Source organism: Taurulus bubalis (assembly GCF_910589615.1).
Source record: "Taurulus bubalis genome assembly, chromosome: 5".
NCBI classification, from domain to species: Eukaryota; Metazoa; Chordata; class Actinopteri; order Perciformes; family Cottidae; genus Taurulus; species Taurulus bubalis.
Window position 1 is genome coordinate 16,953,355 of NC_136593.1, and position 21,944 is coordinate 16,975,298.

A 21,944-nucleotide genomic window follows, 5' to 3' on the forward strand; every position below is an offset into this window, starting at 1 on the left:
AAGCGACATTGTATTTCCTCCGTTGTGTTACACAAAAGATGACAGTAGACTATAAAGTTGTGTGCCGATGAACACTTATTCTCTCGACCACGGAGAGGAAGGAGAGGCTTCTCTCAACATTTTGGAGCAAGAGCTACAACATTTCTGACCAGAGTCCACTTCAACTTCAGCAACAGCAAGGTAACGAAGCTCATTATTATTCCTCCATATTTCCTTTTTGTCAGCAATTTGCAACTGTACATTAATTAATTAATGTACAGTACAATGACAGCACAGTCTTCTCAAGTAAAGTCACCGTGTAACGCTACGTGACTTTAAGAGGGAAGCAGGGACACTTTCCTGCACTAGTAAGCTAACGTTAGTGTTACAGGGCTCTCAAGTTTTTAAGACAGGTAGATTATTTAATCCATAACTCCAGGCTAGATTATTTAATCCATAACTAGTGGGAATGAGGACTATATAGATCAGAGTTTGAGTTTTTTCCTATTTTTTTTCCACCTTTTCGTTTATTTTTTTTCTATCGTGGCACAGGTCTTCACATTTTCTAACCATTGTTTTTCTACTCGTCATCATCCTTGTCGGTGCGAACTGACTCCCTGTCCTTCTCCCTCCTGGATTCATTCACCACCTGATGGAGAAAAAAAAGATTTGTTTAGATTCACTTTCATATGGTATGAGTAAATATATAAATATATATTAAGTTAAATCATTGTACCTCTCCGTCTCTAGTCTCAACAGTCTTGATCACCACAGTCCTCTTGCTCATGCTGCTTGGAGTTGCAGGTAAGAGTGATCTCTCCTCCTGCCGTGTGTTTTCTGAGTGCTGCTAGCTTAACCCTCCTGTCGTGTTCGGGTCTAATCCGACCGATATACAACTTAAATCAATCATAAATATTGTGTTTTACATCTGATTGCCTCAAAACATTATGATATCCTCCACACTAAGCATTTGAACATATACAATTGCTGATCATATCCCCCCCCCTCTCACACACACGCACACACACACACACACACACACACACACACACACACACACACACACACACACACACACACTTGTTCGCAGTTGTACACATTTCAAACTTCAAACCATAAAAGCAGGTGTTTATTATGGGAACCATCTCTTTCCTGCTTCATGCCCAGTGAACCACACCTTCCAGACTAAACAATGCTTATCTTCTCACTTTCCCCCTAAATACACCTTTATTTGACTGGGAACATCAAAGTAAGGGTTTCTTTATAGTCATAGTAACTTGAAGAAAGAGGAACATTTAAAATGTTGTATGTTCAAGAATACCATAAAAAATGTTGTTGTTTACAAAAAATGTTTTTTACAAACTAAAAACAAAATGTAAATGTTTTATTTAAAATGTTGAAATATTAAAATAAATAACTTTTGTTGAAAAATGAATACAGTGATGCATGTTACAGTAATCTAGGATTTGCTGTAAACTGTACATGGTTACTGTGATGACAAGTACAGTATTAGTATATACTACTGTAATAACAATGACGGTACTGGATTATTACTGTAAAAATGACTACAGTATTCCATAGGTACTGTGATTCATTTTACAGTAAACATACTGTAAAATATACTGTAGCTACTTACTTGCTAATTGCTGCCAGCTACTTATTGTAAAGTCTACAGTAATCTTGTTACAGTGTATATATATATATAACCTCGACTTTTTAATTTTTATAATGAAAGTATAGACATCCTGACCACACTACCAGTTGGTGACGGTAATGCAACAATCAGTTATTGACCAACCGCCAATAGACCTCAAAGAAGAAGAATTTGTGTCATACGCAGTAGCGGGCGGGATTTACCAAAACAAGAAGAACACTGAACCGAAGTTCTACAATGAAATATTTACGTGCGTGAGTTTCCCTTATGGGTAACATTCGTACAGTTATCGATAGGAGAGTGATACTTTCTAAATATTTTCCCGCTCAATGGTTGCTCGTCATATATCGTGTGCTACGTGAAATTGCACTTTCTATTCCGCCATCTGACAAGCATTTACAAACTGCAATTTTACACACAAAACACACAATGAACTTATAAGATGTGATGCGGAAAACAAAACCTCAGTGATTATCACAACCGTATTTGGCAACCGTTTTAATAACGGCTCATGGTTTATGTGATTTCTCATGCGTTAATAGTTTCAGCTTCTCAAATGTCCCATATCTCAGCGTATATGTCAGCATGTGACTGAAGGACGGTTCTGGCCCCGTCAGACTCAGTCTCTCTTATTTGGACAGACAAAACTAATTTGTTGCAGTTACGTTTATTTTCAATTCCATATTCATTCATCAATAGTGCCAGATACACACAGCAATGCAAAGCACATTCAGCAAAGTTATTTTCCGTTAGTGACTTTTCATATTCTGTCAACATTTTCTAGTGGGTTGCATGTTTATTAATAATCCACGTCTCTGGTGATTTGTTGGTTTGCGCTATAAGAGGATAGCAAAGCTTCTAAAACAAATGCAATTAGGTCAATTTATTATCAGTCTGTCTTTTAAGATGTATTGACCAATGGGCAGTGTCTAAAGTTTTGTTACTAAGTCATATTTACGACACAAACTACTAAAATCCTCCATTTAAACTTTCTATTCCAACCTCTGCTACAAACGTGTTGTCGTCTAAGGATTCCACGGGATTGCACTGTAAACGAAGGCCTCAAGTGGTATGTTAATAAAGTGGCTTTGCTTAGCCGTACAGATGACACAAACAAGTGTTTAGTAAAAGTCGGGTGGCTTAAATAGCACCAAAGTGACACTGTCTAAAGGGATTCATTCATTCAATTGGAGACTCTCTGCTAGATTATTTAATCCATAACTAGTGGGAATGAGGACTATATAGATCAGAGTTTGAGTTTTTTCCTATTTTTTTTCCACCTTTTCGTTTATTTTTTTCTATCGTGGCACAGGTCTTCACATTTTCTAACCATTGTTTTTCTACTCGTCATCATCCTTGTCGGTGCGAACTGACTCCCTGTCCTTCTCCCTCCTGGATTCATTCACCACCTGATGGAGAAAAAAAAGATTTTTTAGATTCACTTTCATATGGTATGAGTAAATATATAAATATATATTAAGTTAAATCATTGTACCTCTCCGTCTCTAGTCTCAACAGTCTTGATCACCACAGTCCTCTTGCTCATGCTGCTTGGAGTGTGGTCATAGTCTGTCAAAAGACAGATTGATGATTTTTCACATTTAGACACATTTTCATTCACAAAATATAAGTTTTTCTTGCCTTTAAAAAAAAGATTTACTTCAAAGGTGGAATTATCAGGAGTTGTTATTGATCAGTGATAAGCTGTAAAGAATAGCAAAATGACAGACGCTATTTCGGGTTCCATGGTTCTGGAAATAGAAATATGATAAAGCTTGGAGGTTGAAAATGCTGTTGAGAAAATTGACAATTCAATTTCTGAATTTTAAATCAATTTACATTTGGATTCCGGGTCAATTTGTGTTTAGTTTCCAGCAGAAACGATAACGTTTTCTGAATTTACGACAAATGAGATTTAAGCCTCTGACTTGCTTCTTCTCCATACGAACAATGGCTGTGGCTCATGGATATTTTATTATTTAGAGCCATTCCTCTTACCAAACTAACAGACAAGTTGAATTAACACAAGTTAAGGGTTTAACATAAACCCACAGGCGTGTTACATTATCTAGGAGAGTACTGCAGAGTGGTATTGAGGATATTGCTCAAAGAAAAAATGTAATGGGAAAACCTTCTGCAGACATTCACACTTTATTGAAAGGTAAAAGGGATTCCAGAGACTTAAATCCGTTATACCTTATTTTGAAAAAAAAAGTAGCTTACCTTGTTGATTGCTCATGCCAATATTGAGGATGGGAACAGTAATCCTAACCAGGGAATATAAAAGTTGAGTATTATAAACGTGAAATCGTGAAAAGAGAGAGATCTATAGCGATTGTGAAAAAAGCAAACATTTTAACTTGAGCCTAAGTATTTCTTCACCTGCTCTCTTCCCCCTCCAGTAGTTTACGGTAAGTAGCAATCTCAATGTCCAGAGCCATTTTGACATTGAGGAGGTCCTGGTACTCCCGAAGGTGGCGAGCCATCTCGTCCTTCAGGTGGTGGATCTCATCCTCCAGTCTGCCCACGTTGTCCTGGTAGTTACCGATCTCATTGGTAAACTGGTCCTCCATTTCACGCATCTGCCTCAGTAGACTTTCATTCTGATAAACACAGTAGCATATACGGTGTGATAAGAGGCTGCAATGTGTGTATTGATAGATTATAGATTAACATAGACAACTGAGGGGTGGTGTGTTGCCTCACCGTGTTCTTCATTGCATCAACTTCACAGTTGAGAGACTGAATCTGCCTCCTGGACTCATTGGCCTCCTGCTTGGCCTGCCTCAAAGCATCAGTGTTGCGCTTAGCAGACTCAGTCAAATCATTAAACTGCAGGAACAAAAGATGAAACACACAATAGTTAATATTTGCTTGTATGTATGTTCCTGTGTGACTGTCAGTGTGTCTGTCTACCCACCTTGGACTTGTGCCAGCCTTCCGTCTCCTGCATGTTCTTTAAAGCAATGGTTTCATACTGGGCCCGGATGTCCCTCAGAGCTCCCGTCAGGTCAGGCCTGGCGGTGCTCTCCACCTCCATCTTCAGCTGCTGGGTCTGCACACTCACCTGTACGTCCTGGATTTCCTGATAGTACCAAGATAAAGGTAAAATATTGTCAGAAACACAAAACTGTTATATCAAGAGCTTACCAACAATACAAAAAATGTAGGTTAGAGCTGGGCAATATACCGAAAATATATCAATATGAGATATATAACATATCGTCTTAGATTTTGGATATCGAAGTATTGCATACGTGTCTTTTCCTGGTTTTAAAAGCTGCATTAAAGTCAAGTGATGCTATTTTCTGAACTTACTAGACTGTTCTAGTTGTTCAATTATTCACCTTTCTATCCACATTACTGATAGGTATTTATAAAAATTTGAATCAACCCATGGTTGCAATATCGATATTGAGGTATTTGATCAAACACATTGTGATATTTGATTGTCTCCATATCACCCAGCCCTAATTTAAGTGTAATGATCCAGTTTAGCTCCATGTATGCTCACCATTAGAATCCTCCAGGCTTTCGTTTTGGGACTGCAACTCTTTTCTGCTGTTGTTATCACTAAACATCACATTTAATACAACTTTTATGCGGATGACACTCAACTCATTATTTATTTTTCTCTTGCTGAATATCAGCGACTGCTTGCCTTGCAAATATTGCTCCCTTTTTTCACAAACAAGCTATCGGAATAGATCTTTACTTCTGATTCAACAAGACTTCAACTGCAGATTAAAATCCAACAATCTTAAAATGTATCAGACTTGAAAACCTTTTTGGTCTTTATGCTTTAAATAAAACACGTTGCTTAGTTATCAAAAGTGCCAGCAGTATCCACACACTCACTTTTAAAAAAAGTAGCATATACGTAAAAGTTTTAAAAAAAAGGGAATATAATCATATTGTAAAAAGTGACACTAACTGAAGACATGAGTTAGTGTCATATTAGATGCAGAGAATTCAAAAATAAATTACTCCCTGCAGCATCTCCGGTGCTTGGGATATACCATATGCTCATGCAAAAGATGAGTGCTATGATTATAGGTCTCTAGATAACATTGGGATACGTGACTCCTATAAGAAATAACTTCTTCATTTATACAAACATAGTGGGAAAACTTACTTCATCATGGAGCTTCTTAAGGAATTCAATCTCATCCATCAGAGACTCAATCTTCCTCTCCAGCTCCAAACGAGACAATGTGGCATCATCCACATCCTAATTTGTATATGAAACAAACATAGTTGATGTTTTCATAACTGCAATGTCATCCATTGAACTGAAACATCTCATCATCATAAACATACAAAAATAATACAATACCAAATCTCAATGTGTATTGAAAAATGCAAGTTTTTTATATAATGAGTGAGGTCCATCTATTTAGATGAATTAAAAATCACATATTTGCTTTAGTGCATAGAACTATTTAGAAATATGATTTTATTTGTATGTGAAAATGCTTAAAAATGGAAAGAAAATTATAAAAACTATATTTAACTAATTAATAAAAATCAATTAAACCATAAACAAAAAGAGTGACTCCAATCGACAACAGTGAGAGTACGTTTGATTTGTGTTTCATCTGAATGCAGCTTTAGGGGAACACTATTTGAATAAAAAAGTGTGGAGCAAAGAAAGTCTCTTCCCTGTGCTGCAGTCGAGATCAATGATATTGTAAAAGTATCTGCTGGAGACAGAGCAGAGCTGTCCATTTTGACTGGTTATCTGAGTTGCAGGACACTAACACACAATGTAATCATGGTCCAGTGAGCTGAATGTTTACCTTGCGGAAAGCAACCAGGTTATTCTCAGCATCTGCCCTCTTCTGGGCTTCTTCATCCAACCTTGAGGACAAAAGAGAGAGACAAAATGTTTCAAACAATGTACAGAGTCCTTTCAGGCACCAATATTCTCTCTTGTAAAAAAACGGGAGAGGGAGAATGTGTCAAATTTGACCAAGAACGCTCCTGTCAAAGGTTGCACCGGGGCCTCAGCTGGCAAAAAGCTTTCTGAATCAATTTGTTAATTCCCTGTCCTGTAAAAAGGGGTTGGGAGTGCTCCCAGTGGGATCAGCAGCTGCTCCTTTCAGCTAATGTGGTTTCTCTACAGTTCAATAAGGTCATCTGCACACACTCAACAAGGTTATGTACACACACATACCATCTTTCTGAAAGATTTTAAATGGTCGTTTTGATATCGGCTACAATGATGTCACAAAAACTGCAGGGTACAGTATATACAAATCTGCATAATGTGGGATATGCTTTACTAAAGTGAGACATTTGTGGACTGTCTTATTAAACCAAAAAGTAATTTGATTCTTCTGCAAAAATAAACTAAATGAAATGAAAACTATATATTTCATATATTTTCAGGGTTGCAAATTTAGTTCCAACCCTTGAGGCACTGTGTGATGAGTCATCACAAATTAAATCCCAATGTCCAATACATATATTTGCTTATTCTGATGGGCTTCACCTGTCTTGCCTTGTCAAGTCTCCCCGTTGAAGTTTTTTTGGGGGGAGTTTTGGGACCTCAAACAGTTTTTCCTGTTTGAGGTCCCAGGACAGAGGATGCCGTATGTATACAGATTGTAAAGCTCTCCCAGACAAATTTGTAATTTTGTGCTTTACAAAATAAATTGAATTGAATTGAAGTCTTGTCCGGACTGGACATTAAGTAGATTAGTGGGGAAAGCATCACATAGTGGGCCCTGCTCCCTCATCTTTAATTCATGTGGTGTTACAGGAGTGCTTTTGTCCTAATGGGGTCTCTGGCACTCTCCCATCAGCACAGAGGGACACTGAAAACATACCTAATGGAGACATTGAGTCACATTGATTTTCCCTGACGCTATTCTCACCACGCATGATATCCTCTCTTCCTCTAGTCCCATTTCCTGTCTCTCTCTCTGTCTCTCTCCTCCACTCTTCAGTCGGCCCCACCCTGTGTCTGGTCCATCCATCCTCCCCTCAGTCTCTCCTCATCTAAGTGAGTTGTGTGTTTCCTAAAGTCCATACATTTGCATTATCGAAGGGGAGTTACCAACCACTTCCTTATCTAATTTGGCATCATGCACAGTACATGAGAGTTTGTGGAGCTATCCCACATTATGTACTGAGGCTCTTCTCCTTGATTTTGTGTTGAATCTTGCCAGTGCACAAGACATTCTGGAGACATATATACTGAAACATAGAAACAAACGTATGAGCAAGATGCATTGCAGTGTCCTCTATCATGCTCCCGCTCTGTCGCGTCCGGTCTGGACATGTGCCACGCCCTACAATCTCATCACTGGAGGACTCAAGTTACAAGCGCCCAGGGACTCTCCTCCTTTACTGTGCTTAAAGTGGACCAAGTGCAGTGAATTGTAACAGCGGCAATAAATATATGATGGTGACACAGTAGCCCATACACAGGGCTCAATGTATATAACTGACAACCCAAAACAAGGAGACATTGGAAGGAAGGAGTTTGACCTTTTACTTTTTTGGGACAATATGGTTTGTTAGAACAGCATGCAACTTGATCTGTCGTCATACATTCTTTCATCGTTAATTTTTTTCTTGAGATTGAGACCCTGTCTTTTACGCAAAACATCTTGCATTATCACACATGCACAAACCATCTATCTATCTATCTATCTATCTATCTATCTATCTATCTATCTATCTATCTATCTATCTATCTATCTATCTATCTATCTATCTATCTATCTAGACTTTTCTTCTCATCATGTTGTACCTTTGCCTGAGCAGGACCTGGTCTTCAGCCAGGTTGTCCCTCTCCAGTTGGAACTGGTCCCTCTCCTTTTCGGTGGAGTCCAGTTGGCGGCGCAGATCCCTCACCTCCTCCTGGAAGAGATCAGTGGCGCGGTTGGGCTGACCGTGCTGCTGCTGGCCTTTGAACTGGTTGAGCTCCTGCTGCAGTGCACCATTCTGCGTCTCCAGGTAACGCACCTTCTCGATGAAGCTGGCAAAGCGGTCGTTGAGCTCCTGCAGCTCGGCCTTCTCGTTGCTGCGGGTGGTGAGGAACTCCTGGTTGATGGCTTCAGACAGGGTGAAGTCCACCTTGTCATAGGAGAGGCGAGGAGTCTGGGCGGCAGAGCGAGAAGAACGCTGTTGGTGGTAGTTGGTGGAGCGGGTTGCAGCCACAGGTGGACGCATATAGCGCCCTCCAGAAACTGGCGTACGGGAGGACACAGGGGAGTAAGAGGACATGGAGATGGGGTGTGGGCTCCCAAAGGTGCGCCTGTAGGAAGTTGAGGTCTGCATTGAAGAGTGGCTCATGGTTGGTCTTGTTCTGTTCTGTCGCAGAGCAAAGAAGGAGAGCTGGAGGCTATAAGATGCTCGTGAAGCTACAGGACATCAGACTGAGCAGTGCTGGGGGGTTTTATGCACATCATCCCTCTCTCATTTCTCCTCACCCCACCCACATCAGCATACAAGCTGTGGCCACTCCCTACCCTTCAGAGATAGACCCAGCCTCTCTCTGTCTTTCTCTCTGTCTCGACAGCTCCACCCTTTTTACCAGAGTACTTGGCAGGAGGCCAGACTTGCTTCCACATTACTGCTTTAATATCTAAAGATGTCTCCTCAAGGCCGCCTCTACTCGCCTCTCTAATTCATGCCCTCGTTGACCCTCGTTGATTTTTGTTTCTCCACACTATTCCTACATATATAATTTCAGCTATTTTCACATGTGTGTGTCAAGGAGTCTGTTACCTGCTTCCCACTAAGAAACTGTGAAATTGTAGCCTAAATTGAATCTTGTGGATACATTGATTTAATTCTTCCTCCCCTCCATCTGTCTCCCGTCCTTTCTCCTCTCTGTCTCTCTCTCCTTTTACAGTAATGGAACACTTTATTGATATTCTGGTCGTCTGGGGCAGAGCTATGACTCTGCAGTTATTCTATCCTTTGAAATCCACTACATCCAGTAATCCCTGTTGGTAGAATAAGAGTTGTCAAATAACGTTGTCCGTATTTCGGGTGAACAATTGTTTGCAGGTAGAGTCGGAAACAGGACAATTGAAAGCAATAATTTAAGCTTAGTCAACATTTGATCATGATATTCTTTGGGCTCAATATCAAACATACAACTTTATAGCACCTTTACTTGTAGATCTATTTTTCTCTTGACATTATTACGTATCTTTATCAAAAATGTGCTATACAAAAAAGTGCTATAAAACCATTGCAGAAGTGTATTAGATAGTTTCTTTCTCTGTAGAGATGTGAGTCCTATTACAAGGCTGAAGAACAACAGAGTGCAATGACTAGATGCTTTTCTGTAAAGCTATGATATTACAAAATGAACCACTCAGGTGGACGTTAAGACCTAAGTCAGAATGACTCGGCAAGCATGCAACAAGATCATTGTTGATTGTACATTTTTCGGTATATACGATAGCTTCAAATGTTGGCTAAAAATATTACGTTAATGTGTGTGTGTGTGTGTGTGTGTGTGTGTGTGTGTGTGTGTGTGTGTGTGTGTGTGTGTGCGTGCGTGCATGTGCGTGAGAGAGAGAGAGAGGTTCATAGCCTTTTTAATTGAGAATTGAGGACCGCTGACAGGCTACCACTCTCATATAAAGTTGACGTAATTCTGAGCATGCTCTGTGGCGACTGGGTGTGGTACTTTCTTCTCTTTGTGTCCTCTCCCTGTGATGCTTGGTACCTTAATCCTGTCCAGTTAGGCTCTCTTGTATCTACACAAGCAAATATAATATATGTTGTCATATTTGTTTCTCTTTCAAACACATGTACACACTAGCAGCCTTCATTTTGACCTGCACTCACCACTTTTTCTGATTCAATTTAAGTTTGTTTTTGCTCTTTCAGATGAAGAATCTGGAAGTATCTCTTCTTCAGTCTGTCATTCACAAACACACACTTACACACTTGACTTTCCTCCCACTGGGTCTGCATGGCAGTTACTGCAGAGGTCTGGCTCTTTGTGTAATAAATGGCCCATGCTAGTCTTAGCTCTGTAATCTAATCAACCAGCTCTATGGTCAGTAACTCTCTCCTCTCGCTCCTCTCTCTCCCTCCCCCTCTGTCTCACCCTCTCTGCTCGGAGCAGATCTCACTTTCTATTCTTTCCCTTGATCCTGCTCCAGGATGTGTATTTCAGGCACACGCGCGCACATGCAAACACACATACATATCAGTAATTCTAACCATCAGCCAGATGTTACCATTGGCGATTGATCCTTCTGGTTCTGTGAGAATTCCCGAAGGGGCCGTAAATCCAATCATGCATCTTCGACAGTGACAGGCTAGAATATATCTGTTACACATATTGAACTCACAGTGTGTGTGTGTGTGTGTGCGTGTGTGTGTGTGTGTAGGTGTGTGTGTGTGTGTGTGTGTGTGTGTGTGTGTGTGTGTGTGTGTGTGTGTGTGTGCACTGTCTCCAACCTAAATAGGCATTTAGCTATACGGATATAAGGGAATGAAATATTGTGCTACGATCTAATTTTAGAGGGGACCCTATGTTGGGTGTGGCCTTTGATAAGAAAATTAATCAAACTTTGGAAAATCCTAGCGATAGTATCTAAACCCAATTGCCAGGCAAGAACATCCATATTAAACACATTTGCAAAACACTCTTGATTACTTTAAATGACCATGTTTGTTGTTGGTTTTCATTTTTTTTATTTCAACGTCGAAAGTCAAATTTGCTTTCTAGCGGTCTTGCGCATGTCAACTATGATTAAGGTTACAGATAGATGGTGCAAAAAAACTATGGTTACGGTATGGTTATGGATGCACTTGTCTATTCGTTATGATTATAAACAGTTATGGACCGTGACATCTTGGAGTGCAAGTTGCATATTGCAGCTTTCTTATAAATCGATAATACAAAAACTATTTAGTTCTGTATTTGTAAAGAATTTCCATCTAAAAACTATTGATGTTTATAGAGAAAGAACCCCCCCAAACAGTCAAGTGATTAATGTGATAATGTTTCACATTAGATTCTTGCTAGATTCTTTTTTGAGTAAGACATTTGTTTTATGAGATGAAATACTACAAACTTGAAATAAAAAATGCAATGCAATGTTGTGTCAGAACTGGTACATGCTGATTGTGGGCTGTAGCGAGACTCATCAAGGCATCCTTGACTGTGCTGCGTTCTGCAATGGAGAGGACAGACAAAGGAAATTGCATCCCTTTTAACATCAGTTGAGTGCTGAGCAATAAAGAATCGTTCAAATTAATCTGAGCTGTGAAGCTGCTTGTGTGATGTCAACCCATTGACTCCTCTCCAGACTCACTCCAGAGAGGATTTCAAACTTGTAGAAGTCTGGTCTAGTTATCTGAAGAGAGGCCCATTTCTGGAGCTCTGTGAGAGTTTGGCCAGTTAGACTGGGACAAGTGGTGAGGATGCTGTGACCGATTAAAAGCTGCAGCTTTAAGATCCGGGAGGACTGCCCGAGATCCAAGATAGATATCATCATTTGAAAAATTATGGCCTTCCAGCTTCCGCCGTTGTCTTGGCTGCAGTGCTGTGCACGTCCGGAGAGAACGGAGTTGACTGAACAACACTGTACATGCGACCAAGAGACACGTTAACGGTGGGGGATGATTAACGGCTGTGTTTGTGTAATTAATGTAATGGGGTGCTGCAGTGTTACACAAGTCTGTTGGAAGGATATTCATTTGGAATATGCATGTATGTAAGTAAAGAGAAGGGAAACAGAGAAAGGACATTATGGAGCATGCATGAGTGAAACCACAAAATACAAGATTCTTCCTAGCATCCTAAATAGTTTTGTTGAGAAAGGTGCACAGTATGTATCTATTGCTACTCATATTTTTCTGCCCCTTATAAATTCCCACTTTAGTGCAATAATACAATATACTGCATTTTAAATTCATTAAAATCAGTAATTAAGACATAATACAACAGCCTCCACTTACTTCCCACCTTTACTTCACAAAAGCAAACCAGGTTATCAAGAGCCATCTTTTTCTTTCCTTCCCTATCACCACACATCTTATTCACACCGTGCAGGCCCGGCCATGTGCCTTCTTCCATTAAGGATTTTGCTGCATTGACGTCAGCCTTTTTTCCTGCACTGCAGTGTGTCATATGATGTGCATGTTACGATCAGCAGCTCTATGTCAACTCAATGCATGAAGGTAGCCTGCAACATCTTGATAAATCATTTTAATTGAGAGTGAGAGAGAACCGGATGGTAGTCGTTAAACGCACCCGGCTGCTGTGTTCCTGTAGCCACACCCCCTCTGACCCTCTGCTCCATCTGAATGCCTGCTGAGACCGCACGTGAAACGTTTATAACATGCTTGTACATATTTAATGCTTTACATTATTTCTAAGACAGAATATATATGTTGTTCTGTTTTGCCAAAAATGTTCTTGTATGTACTCGGTGGCTCAATGTAAACATGGGATGTGTTCTAGAGCCCATTTCACAATTTTATTAATTCATGCTTTTCTTTTAGCATAAAGTAATTGCAATAGATTAGCACTGATGGGTGTTTAGTGGCAATGTGTATTCAATTGATCAATTTCTTATTGATCCCGCCACAGCCTCGTATTGACCTAATTATTGAGTAAATTTAACAAATATTTGCATATGTGATGATTACTCTCATTATATTTTCATTCATTCAGGACATACATTCCTGTGAATATCACATGCAGTATACATATATATATATATATAAAACAAAAATAATCGGGGAAAAGCAAACACATGGTGATAAATTACCACTTTATTCATTTCAGGGTAGCAAACAAGATAACATTTTGTGATGTAAGTGATTTAAAATACTTTGTAAAAAGATTGAATTGAAATGTGTTAACATTGATTTTCCAATCGGTTTACTCTAAGTTGGCCACAAATAAGAGGCTTATGGCTTCTATAAACTACCAGTACTAATTAATACAAAATATGTAGGTCAAAATAAATATCACTTTCCTCTACAAATGTTTCAACATTCTTATGAAACTTCTTTATTCCACATGTTGTACACAGGGGCTAGTTCACTTAATTAGATATGGTGTAATACATTGAGCAGGAGTTATAATATTGTATTATGTGTATAAAGTCAATGTTTTAACGGATGTTGTAAATGTTGAGTGTATGAGCTGAGGATGATATTCAAACAATCCTCCCCTGAAGCAGTGGTCGACTCTCTCCTGGTGACTGTCGGCTCAGCAAGTTCCACAATAACAAAGGCACTGATGTCACCGCCGAGCTGCCTCCATTACCGTCACCATGGTCTTCTGTTAGGGGTTGGTACTGCTTGAACCGCCTGTTTGAAGACAAAATACTGTGTTCAGAGTGTATACGGCATTAGATAAACATCTCTATCAACAACAAAATCATAAAAAAGTACATTTTGGGAAATTTGGGACAGAAAGTCATGTTCCTTTCAGTATGAGCTGTAATTACTTAAAAATACAATGTAAATGTGTCCAATATTTACATGTTAATACCTGAAAAAGTATCACTAGGTTTATCTTTTTGTCCAGTGCGTATTAGTGAATGTTAGCATGTTAACACGCTGAACTAAGATGGTGAGCACGGTAATTATTACCTGCTAAACAACAGCATGCATACATTGCTGTCAGCACGCTAGCATGCTGATGTTATCTCAAAGCACTGCTGTTCAGACTCTGATCAGGATGCTGTTCGTTTGGGCATTCCACAGGGAACAAATCATTTACTATAATTGTAGTATCTTTGGGGCCAATATGACATTTTTTAACTAAATTGTTGGCCATTTAGTTAAAAAATGTCATATTGGCCCCAAATTAAAGTAATAAATTAAAAGTTGATAAATAAGGTATTCACCTGTACATCAAACCAATAAAACAGACAACACAGGCGAGAACCATAACCCCCAAGACTGTGGCTGCAGTTCCACCTGGGGAACCACCGGAGGCTGAAATTGAAGCACATCACACAGATGAGAGAATAATCTATAGATTGAGTACTTTAATGGTCATTATGTAATGTTTCGTCCACCCACCTACTGTTACACTGACTATTGTGCTTGCCACAGCAAGACTGACGTCATTGGTCAAGGAGACATTGATGCAAAATACTCCAGAGTCATTGAAGAACTGACGAAGGATAATTTGACAGTCTGGAGAGGGTATAGCTGCACTACAGACAGTTTCCATCGGCGTAATACAGTCAGCATCTGAAATAACTGTGCAGACCTCACTTGGCAGACTGAAGGAAGGATAATGAGAATTCAGAGATATAGACACACTGAGAACAACCACAAGTGGATATGCATAATACGTAATAAGGCATCATACAGTTTCTGTGTCTAACTAGAGGATCATTTTGTCTGAGCTGTATGGTACATTTCTTCTTCTGAGTTGATCTTGATGCTCACCTTCCCTGACAGGTAATGGTGAAGTCCACAGCATTCTGATCCAACTCAGTTGCCAAGGCTACAACGTTGGTTACCTGTACAATCTCTACACTTTCAATACCCTCTGCAGGGTGGAAAGGTAGAAAGAGAGATTATATCATTATTAAATCATACAGTTTTTATTAAAGCAGATTATCGTCATTTTATGTTTTAAATTGCTATAGTTAAAAACACTTTATTGACTTACGGACAACAGCTACAGAGGTGGCCAGGGAGCCATAACGGTAGACCATGCAGTCAGCCGTTAGCTCTGGTGCTTGTCTTTTAGCCACAACAAGGACAACCTGTGCTGGATCTGTCTCCACATCTGCTTGAACTTCACCCTCAGCTGCAACGGCTTCTTCAACGCCTGCTGGTTGTAACGGAAAAATAAGGGACAATACTTTTGTTACAAGAGCCATTACATTTTTTTATAATTGTCTTCAGATTTTAGTTGACTGTAAATAATCACCTGCAGGAGCCACAGTAGCTGCAACTGCATTCTCAGTTGCTTGTACTTCAGCCTCTGTATCATCAGCTGGTGCTGCCTCTTCTACAGCTGTGGCCTCAGTGGCAGCAGGGACCACGACGTTATCAGCAGGGGCTTCTGTTTCAGCTTGGACAACCTCTGCAGCAGCAGGTTCGGCCGTTGCTTCAGCAGCAGTAACAGTAACTACTTCTTGCTCGACAGCTACTTCTGCTGCAGGAGCGACAGTGACAGTAGCCTCAACTGCAACCCCATCGCCCTCTGCAACAGGTGTAACTGAAGCAGCAGCATCAATAACAGGTGCATTTTCTTCAGTTACATCTGTAACCACTGCAGTTTCATCTGCAGCAGCTGCATCAGCATCTACAACAGCTGCATCAGCATCTGCAACAGCAGCATCAGCATCTGCAACAGCAGCATCAGCAACAGCAGCATCTGCAACAGCTGCATCAGCATCTGCAACAGCTGCATCAGCATCTGCAACAGCAGCATCAGCAACAGCAGCATCTGCAACAGCTGCATCAGCATCGGCAACAGCAGCAGCTGCATCGGCAACATCAGCATCAGCAACAGCAGCATCTGCAACAGCTGCATCAGCATCGGCAACAGCAGCAGCTGCATCAGCATCTGCAACAGCAGCATCTGCATCGGCAACAGCAGCATCAGTAACAGCAGCATCTGCAACAGCTGCATCAGCATTGGCAACAGCTGCATCAATATCTGCTGGCTCTTCAACGGCAACTGGGGCAGCAGTGGCGACCTCACCTGCTGCTGCATCGGCAACATCTGCTTCAGCAGCAGTGTCGGCAGGATCTTGTTCCTCTGTAACAACGGCTGCGTCAACTCCTGCAGGCGCTAATGAGGCAACCTCTACTGCCTCAGTGTCGGCATCAACAACTGTTTCTCCGTTTTCTGCATCAGCTGGCTGCTCAGAAACCGCGAGTGGAGTGGCGTCAGAAGCAGGAACGTCCAGAGCAATTGCATCTCCTCCCTCGGCTGGTGCTGCTGGGACAGCGGCCGGGGTGGAGGCTATCACAACTACTGGAGCAGCAGAGGCATCAATAGGAACGACTGAAATAAAAGTTAAAGTTCAATAAAACAACTGAGAAAAACTTTGTTCAGACTTCTTATAGCAGAGTATGTATGTCTAATAGATACAAGGGGAATGATTAGTTTAAATTCTAACCAGCAGTGGGGTTTCCGCAGCCGTTGGGGATGCTTGCCATCAGAACCACCTGAGGTTTGAAGGTCCCGACTGCGAGGTATGTGTGTGTGACGGTGAGTTCTCTGGAAATCAGAGTGCCAGTGCTGTCACCAAAGTCCCAGCTGAAGCTGATGTCGGCACTGTTGAGATACTGGCTGGGATCATGGAGATTGACGCTGAAAGCAATGGCTCGGTTCTGGATGAAGTTCTGGTCATCCTGGTTTACATCATTGACTTGGGCGAGGGATAGGGTGAAAGGAATCTGGTCTGAGGATGGAGTAAAATATGTAGGGTTGTAAAGAAATAACAATATAATTTTTTTTCTCTCAAATTAGGTTAGAAATTGTTTGATCGGTCACCTGTGATGGCGAACACTGTGGAGGCATAGCCGAGAGGGATGAACTTGTCTTTGCCGCGGCAGTGATAGATGACAACCTCCATGTTGTAGGAGCCCAAGGAGAGGTTGTCTGTCCCGATAGTGAGGGAGGAGGACGGTCCGTCCGCCACCTGCCAGTAACGACCTGCAATAGAGCGACATTGTAATTATTTAGAGTGGTCTGGTAATTACAGCGACATTTAATTTTATTCACACATTTTGGAGACACTCAATGTGTCACTTTCATCATATCTTACATAAAATGCAACTGATGCTGATAAAGTTGAACAAAAACAAAGATTTCTTTATGGAAGATATAAACCAACAGAATTAAATAAACTTTTTTTTTAAATTATTTTTGACTGGTTCAGCGCTCTGCTTTTAAACAAATGCAGGGTTAGACTTCATTACTTTTTTACCAAAATAAGTAAACTTAGTCATCTAAAATAAAAACAGGACTACTATGCTAATTAAACTTCTTACAGATAATACTAATTATTCACAGAATAATTAAGAAAAATATATTTTTCTTGAGTTAATAGCACAATTAAAGATGCATTTTCAAGTGTGTTTAAATGTAAAAGGTGATGACAACTATTAATTGTCAGAGATTAGCACGAACAAGGGGTTTACTAAAAAGGCCTGGGGCTTCACTGCCTGGAGGAAAAACCCCTGTATTCATTATGGGTTGCTTTTTTTTATGGATATTTTACAAGTTTATCTAATGTAGTCATATGCCTGCATTTAGAAGGTTTGGATGTCCTATTGCAGTATTAAATACAGCTAAGGAGCAGTCTAGGCTTTTAACAGACTAAATATTACAGAATTAAGTATCTTTACCAAATGCCTTCCACACAAACACGTAGTGGGGTTTCTTGTTCTGGCTCCTGGTGAACGGTGTACCGTCGGGGAAAACTCCAGTTGACTGGGTTTCCTGGTCAGGATACACAGCCTGGCCCTCACGATACTGTTGTCCTGAAAAGGTCAACGGTCAAAGGTCAAACATACATCTGAACATATAAATTATCTCAATATCAATACGAGGCAACACAGTTCTTTGTCTTTTGGCCTATCAGAAATAAAACTATGTTTTATTGTCAGTGGTTCAACTGGTTGTTTACCGATTAATTTGTTCTTTTTCATCATCATTTGTACATATTATTTCTTGATACGGAGAGTCTAAAAACAAACACAAATGTCCTCTGCCGATGTGAGGTCCCGGGACAGAGGATGTCGTATGTGTACAGATAGTAAAGCCCTCTGAGGCAAATTTGTAATTTGTGATTTTGGGCTATAATAAATGAATTGAAAATGACCTACTATGTTGTTTGTGGATTGAGCATGAATGAAAAGGAAACCTGCAGTAGTGGAAATGTTTTCTTACCATTGATGGTGCAGTTCTGCGCCCAGACCACCTGCCCATCAGAGAGCGTCGTCTGGTTTGGTGGGAAGTTAAGATTAATATTGAAGGTCGCTCTTGCTCCAGTCAGCGTGGGTGCGTCATTTTTCAGATCAAAAGTTACTTCACCACCTGGAAAAAAGATTACGCAAGAATTGAAAATCTCAAGATTGACTGGCAGACAGAATATTGTAACATTTTGATAAATAGATCAATTTGGCCTCACCAGACCAGCAGTTCCTGAATCGTGAGTCTCCATCTTTCCACACCGGATACATCCGCGAGTTCCATGAGCGGTAACGTGTGAACTGACTTTTAGGCTCTGGAAGAAATATCACAAACACATTTCAGGGAAAGAAGCTATTGATCTTGCAATTTATGCTATTCTCCTACATAATCAAAAAGAAGATATATAAAATGTTTTATTGTATTTATTACCTTAGCTTCACTTGAAATGTAATTCAGTAGTCCTTGTCAGTAAATATGATATTTGTTTTATTTGTTGGTCAATGATTGTATACCATTAACCACTTATTTCAATAGAGTTAAAGTTGTCTAGGCTTTTTAATTGAGGCACAACTTTTTATAACTCTATTATAATCAAGAAGGCTTTGAACACAATGATAGAGAAGCTTATGTAAACGAGAGCAGGTCCATGTTTTTAGTGAGGAGGGGTGAGGAGTGGCGGGGTCCTTGGCGGTGGGAGTCACACGACCTGCAATCCCCCTCAATCCCTTTCATGTGACTATCAGCTGAGCAGCAGCATCAGTAATCCCAGTGGGAGGAATGAGGGATCCCAGACAACTGGCTCACTGGGTTTTTTTCTCTAAGCTTGTGATGTGTGTGTGTGTGTGTGTGTGTGTGTGTGTGTGTGTGTGTGTGTGTGTGAACATGTTTTTTCATGAAATACCCTCACAAAAACATGACGAATGGTTTTAAAATGTTCAAGTTTAAAAAGAAAACACCATTATAAATTACAGTAGTCTGAATCTTACACCTTGAAACATAATTGAGCTATATAAAGTCATGAATGCACCGGTATAAGAAACAGCGTAAAATGGGCACGCAAAGGTTTTTATATATTCACTCTCTTTAACAGAGTGGGCAGTGTGTTACCATGAAATAAGCGTGAAATGACAGATCAGTCAATTTGTGGTCTAATTTGTAGTCCAAACAAAGAAATACTAACATTTTAGTGTGTAATTGATGGGAGATGTGTTGGTTTGGATTAGTCACAGAAAATTACAAGTAATCCCTTTCCCTGTTGCTAAACTGTGTTGGTATAAGGTGTTATGTCACACACAACAAAAAACAATAATTGAAAATCCCTTAAACACAACAGAAGAATGGTGCTACTGAGGTAATTCCACTTGATCTGTTTCTTTTGATCTTTTGTGTCAATATCGGTGCACTGAAAAAAAAAAAAAAAAAAAAAAAAAAAAAATCTCTGAAACAAGTGGTTTCTGATTGGAAAAAAGTGTACTCACTTATCGCAGTTGCAAATGTAAAGGCCAAAACCAGCAGCAGCAGCACCAGAGTCCTCATCCTGTATTTGGTCGTCTGTCTCCGCTCTCACAACCCAGAAGTCCTGAACCCAAACACAACTCCCAGAAAGACTAAAGAAATGTCCTCTCACTCTCTTTAAGAAGGTTTCTTCTCACCTCTGACATCATTGGAAGTCTCAATCTGGCACCGCCCCCTTAGTAAGAACAGATACGAGTACTGTTTTGATAGCTAATGGTGTTTTTTGAACAATAAATTGTTACGTTTACCTACAGTTTTTGACATTTTGTATTACATGTTTAAGCCCATTTGTGCTATAACTGCTTTTACTTAATGTGTCCTGTTTTTTTTCTCACTTTTAAGCCAAACTTCAATTTCTAGTCATAAATGCCATACATTCTCCAATAAAGCTCATGAACTTGTACAGTAACTTAAATAAAAAACTCCAAAGGGTATATTTAGAGCACATACATTATTCAAATGAACACAAAGTGGTAGATATACCTCAAGGAAGACAATATTTTCTGAGCACATTATTGGAAGATTAATGGATGCTTTCTTCACAGTGTAAATGAAAATGTGTACGTGATGCCTGCTTCAGGACAGAGTGGTGAGAACTGTGAGCTGAGCTCGAGTCATGCTTGTTTTTGACATATGACCTGAGCACTATGTGTGCACGGGCGTCACAAGAGGAGTGTGTGGGCAGCAAATCAATAGCATCCTTTTATTTGCTCAGCCATTCCTCCGTATCCTGCTGTCCACCTCAGGCTGCTGCAGCGCTGAGGATCTGTGCTCGCATAACGCAGACACACCCATGCTCCCTTTGTGGGCCATAAACCAAAGTTTCATTGCGACGAGGATGAGAATACATTACGAGGAATTAGCTGATGGATACTGGAAGTGATTAAAAAAATCACAAAAGTCACCTTCTGGAATACTAATGTTTTGTTTTAAGTCTGTTATTTTCCTCTTGCTTGTGTATGCTACAAATATAAGTAATATTTAGCCAAATTAAAAATCTTCAAGTCACACAAGGAAAATTACATCAATGAATCCAGAAACAAGATATCATTGATACATTACAATTAATTATTAATTTGATTGCCTCGGTTCATGTTTTGCAAAGCTGGAAAATGGACATTTAGAGCCTGAAATCCACCTTTGAAATACTAATAGTAATAAAGCAGAGTGATGTTGTAAACATTTTTTTTTTTTATTGCACAGTATAGCACGTATGTGCTGGCACGACCATTGTTGGTCAGGATCTGTAATACTATACATACAAGTTAATATCCAGATGTTGTGCATGGAATTAAAAAATTAATCTAAAGAAAAATAACAGATGTTCTTGAAGTTTATAAGACAACATAAAGTTATAAAAATAATTTTAAAAAGTCGATGGGCTTTAGTATAGCTATTATGTAATTACATTTTATTTATTTGTTACTTTTTTTAGGTTTCCTTTTTATTTGCCTTTGGACTTGTTTCATCGATGTAACTACATTTGTGTGTTAATTTTAAGAATGTAAGGAAATTAAATAGAGAATAGATTATTATGTAACTACATTTCACTGAGAAAATCTCAAGACAGAGACATTGTGGGCAGTGGGTGGTTATCTCATGCCTGCTCAGGCTGCACTACATGTGACCCCTCATGTGCTAACAGCAGAGTTCAGGGGGAAATAAATCCTTCCCAAAGAGCAACTGACTTAACATACCACAAATAGTCGACCGTTAGCTTCTTTCCTCATTAGTCTACATTGTATTTTTATGAAATTGTTCCTTAGGTTCGGGGAATTTCTAGAATTAACAGAGTTGTATTTCAGACTGGGGAAGTCAGAATGATATATTATCGGAAATAATAACAAATCTGGCAATTTTAATAAGGCTTTCTACAAATATTCATTTAAGTATTAAACACTG

The 21,944-nt window shown here is 39.7% G+C and overlaps 2 protein-coding genes across 2 annotated transcripts; both read right to left on the bottom strand.

Annotated features, from left to right (window-relative positions):
- Positions 1–4,011: 4,011 nt before the first annotated feature.
- prph (peripherin) lies at positions 4,012–8,938 on the bottom strand (the record flags this gene model as incomplete). The annotated part of the gene is made up of 6 exons (XM_079217918.1): positions 4,012–4,236; positions 4,340–4,465; positions 4,554–4,718; positions 5,769–5,864; positions 6,433–6,493; positions 8,394–8,938. The coding sequence occupies 6 exons, from the start codon at positions 8,936–8,938 to the stop codon at positions 4,012–4,014; spliced, it is 1,218 nt and encodes a 405-aa protein (XP_079074044.1).
- A 4,438-nt stretch (positions 8,939–13,376) lies between these two features.
- Positions 13,377–20,063, bottom strand: pmela (premelanosome protein a; the record flags this gene model as incomplete). The annotated part of the gene is made up of 13 exons (XM_079218495.1): positions 13,377–13,939; positions 14,482–14,572; positions 14,660–14,865; positions 15,035–15,137; positions 15,261–15,425; positions 15,525–16,046; positions 16,305–16,610; positions 16,726–17,010; positions 17,103–17,264; positions 17,960–18,094; positions 18,504–18,650; positions 18,745–18,840; positions 20,006–20,063. 13 exons carry the CDS (start codon positions 20,061–20,063, stop codon positions 13,786–13,788), a joined length of 2,430 nt encoding a protein of 809 aa, XP_079074621.1. The 3' UTR covers positions 13,377–13,785.
- Positions 20,064–21,944: the final 1,881 nt, after the last annotated feature.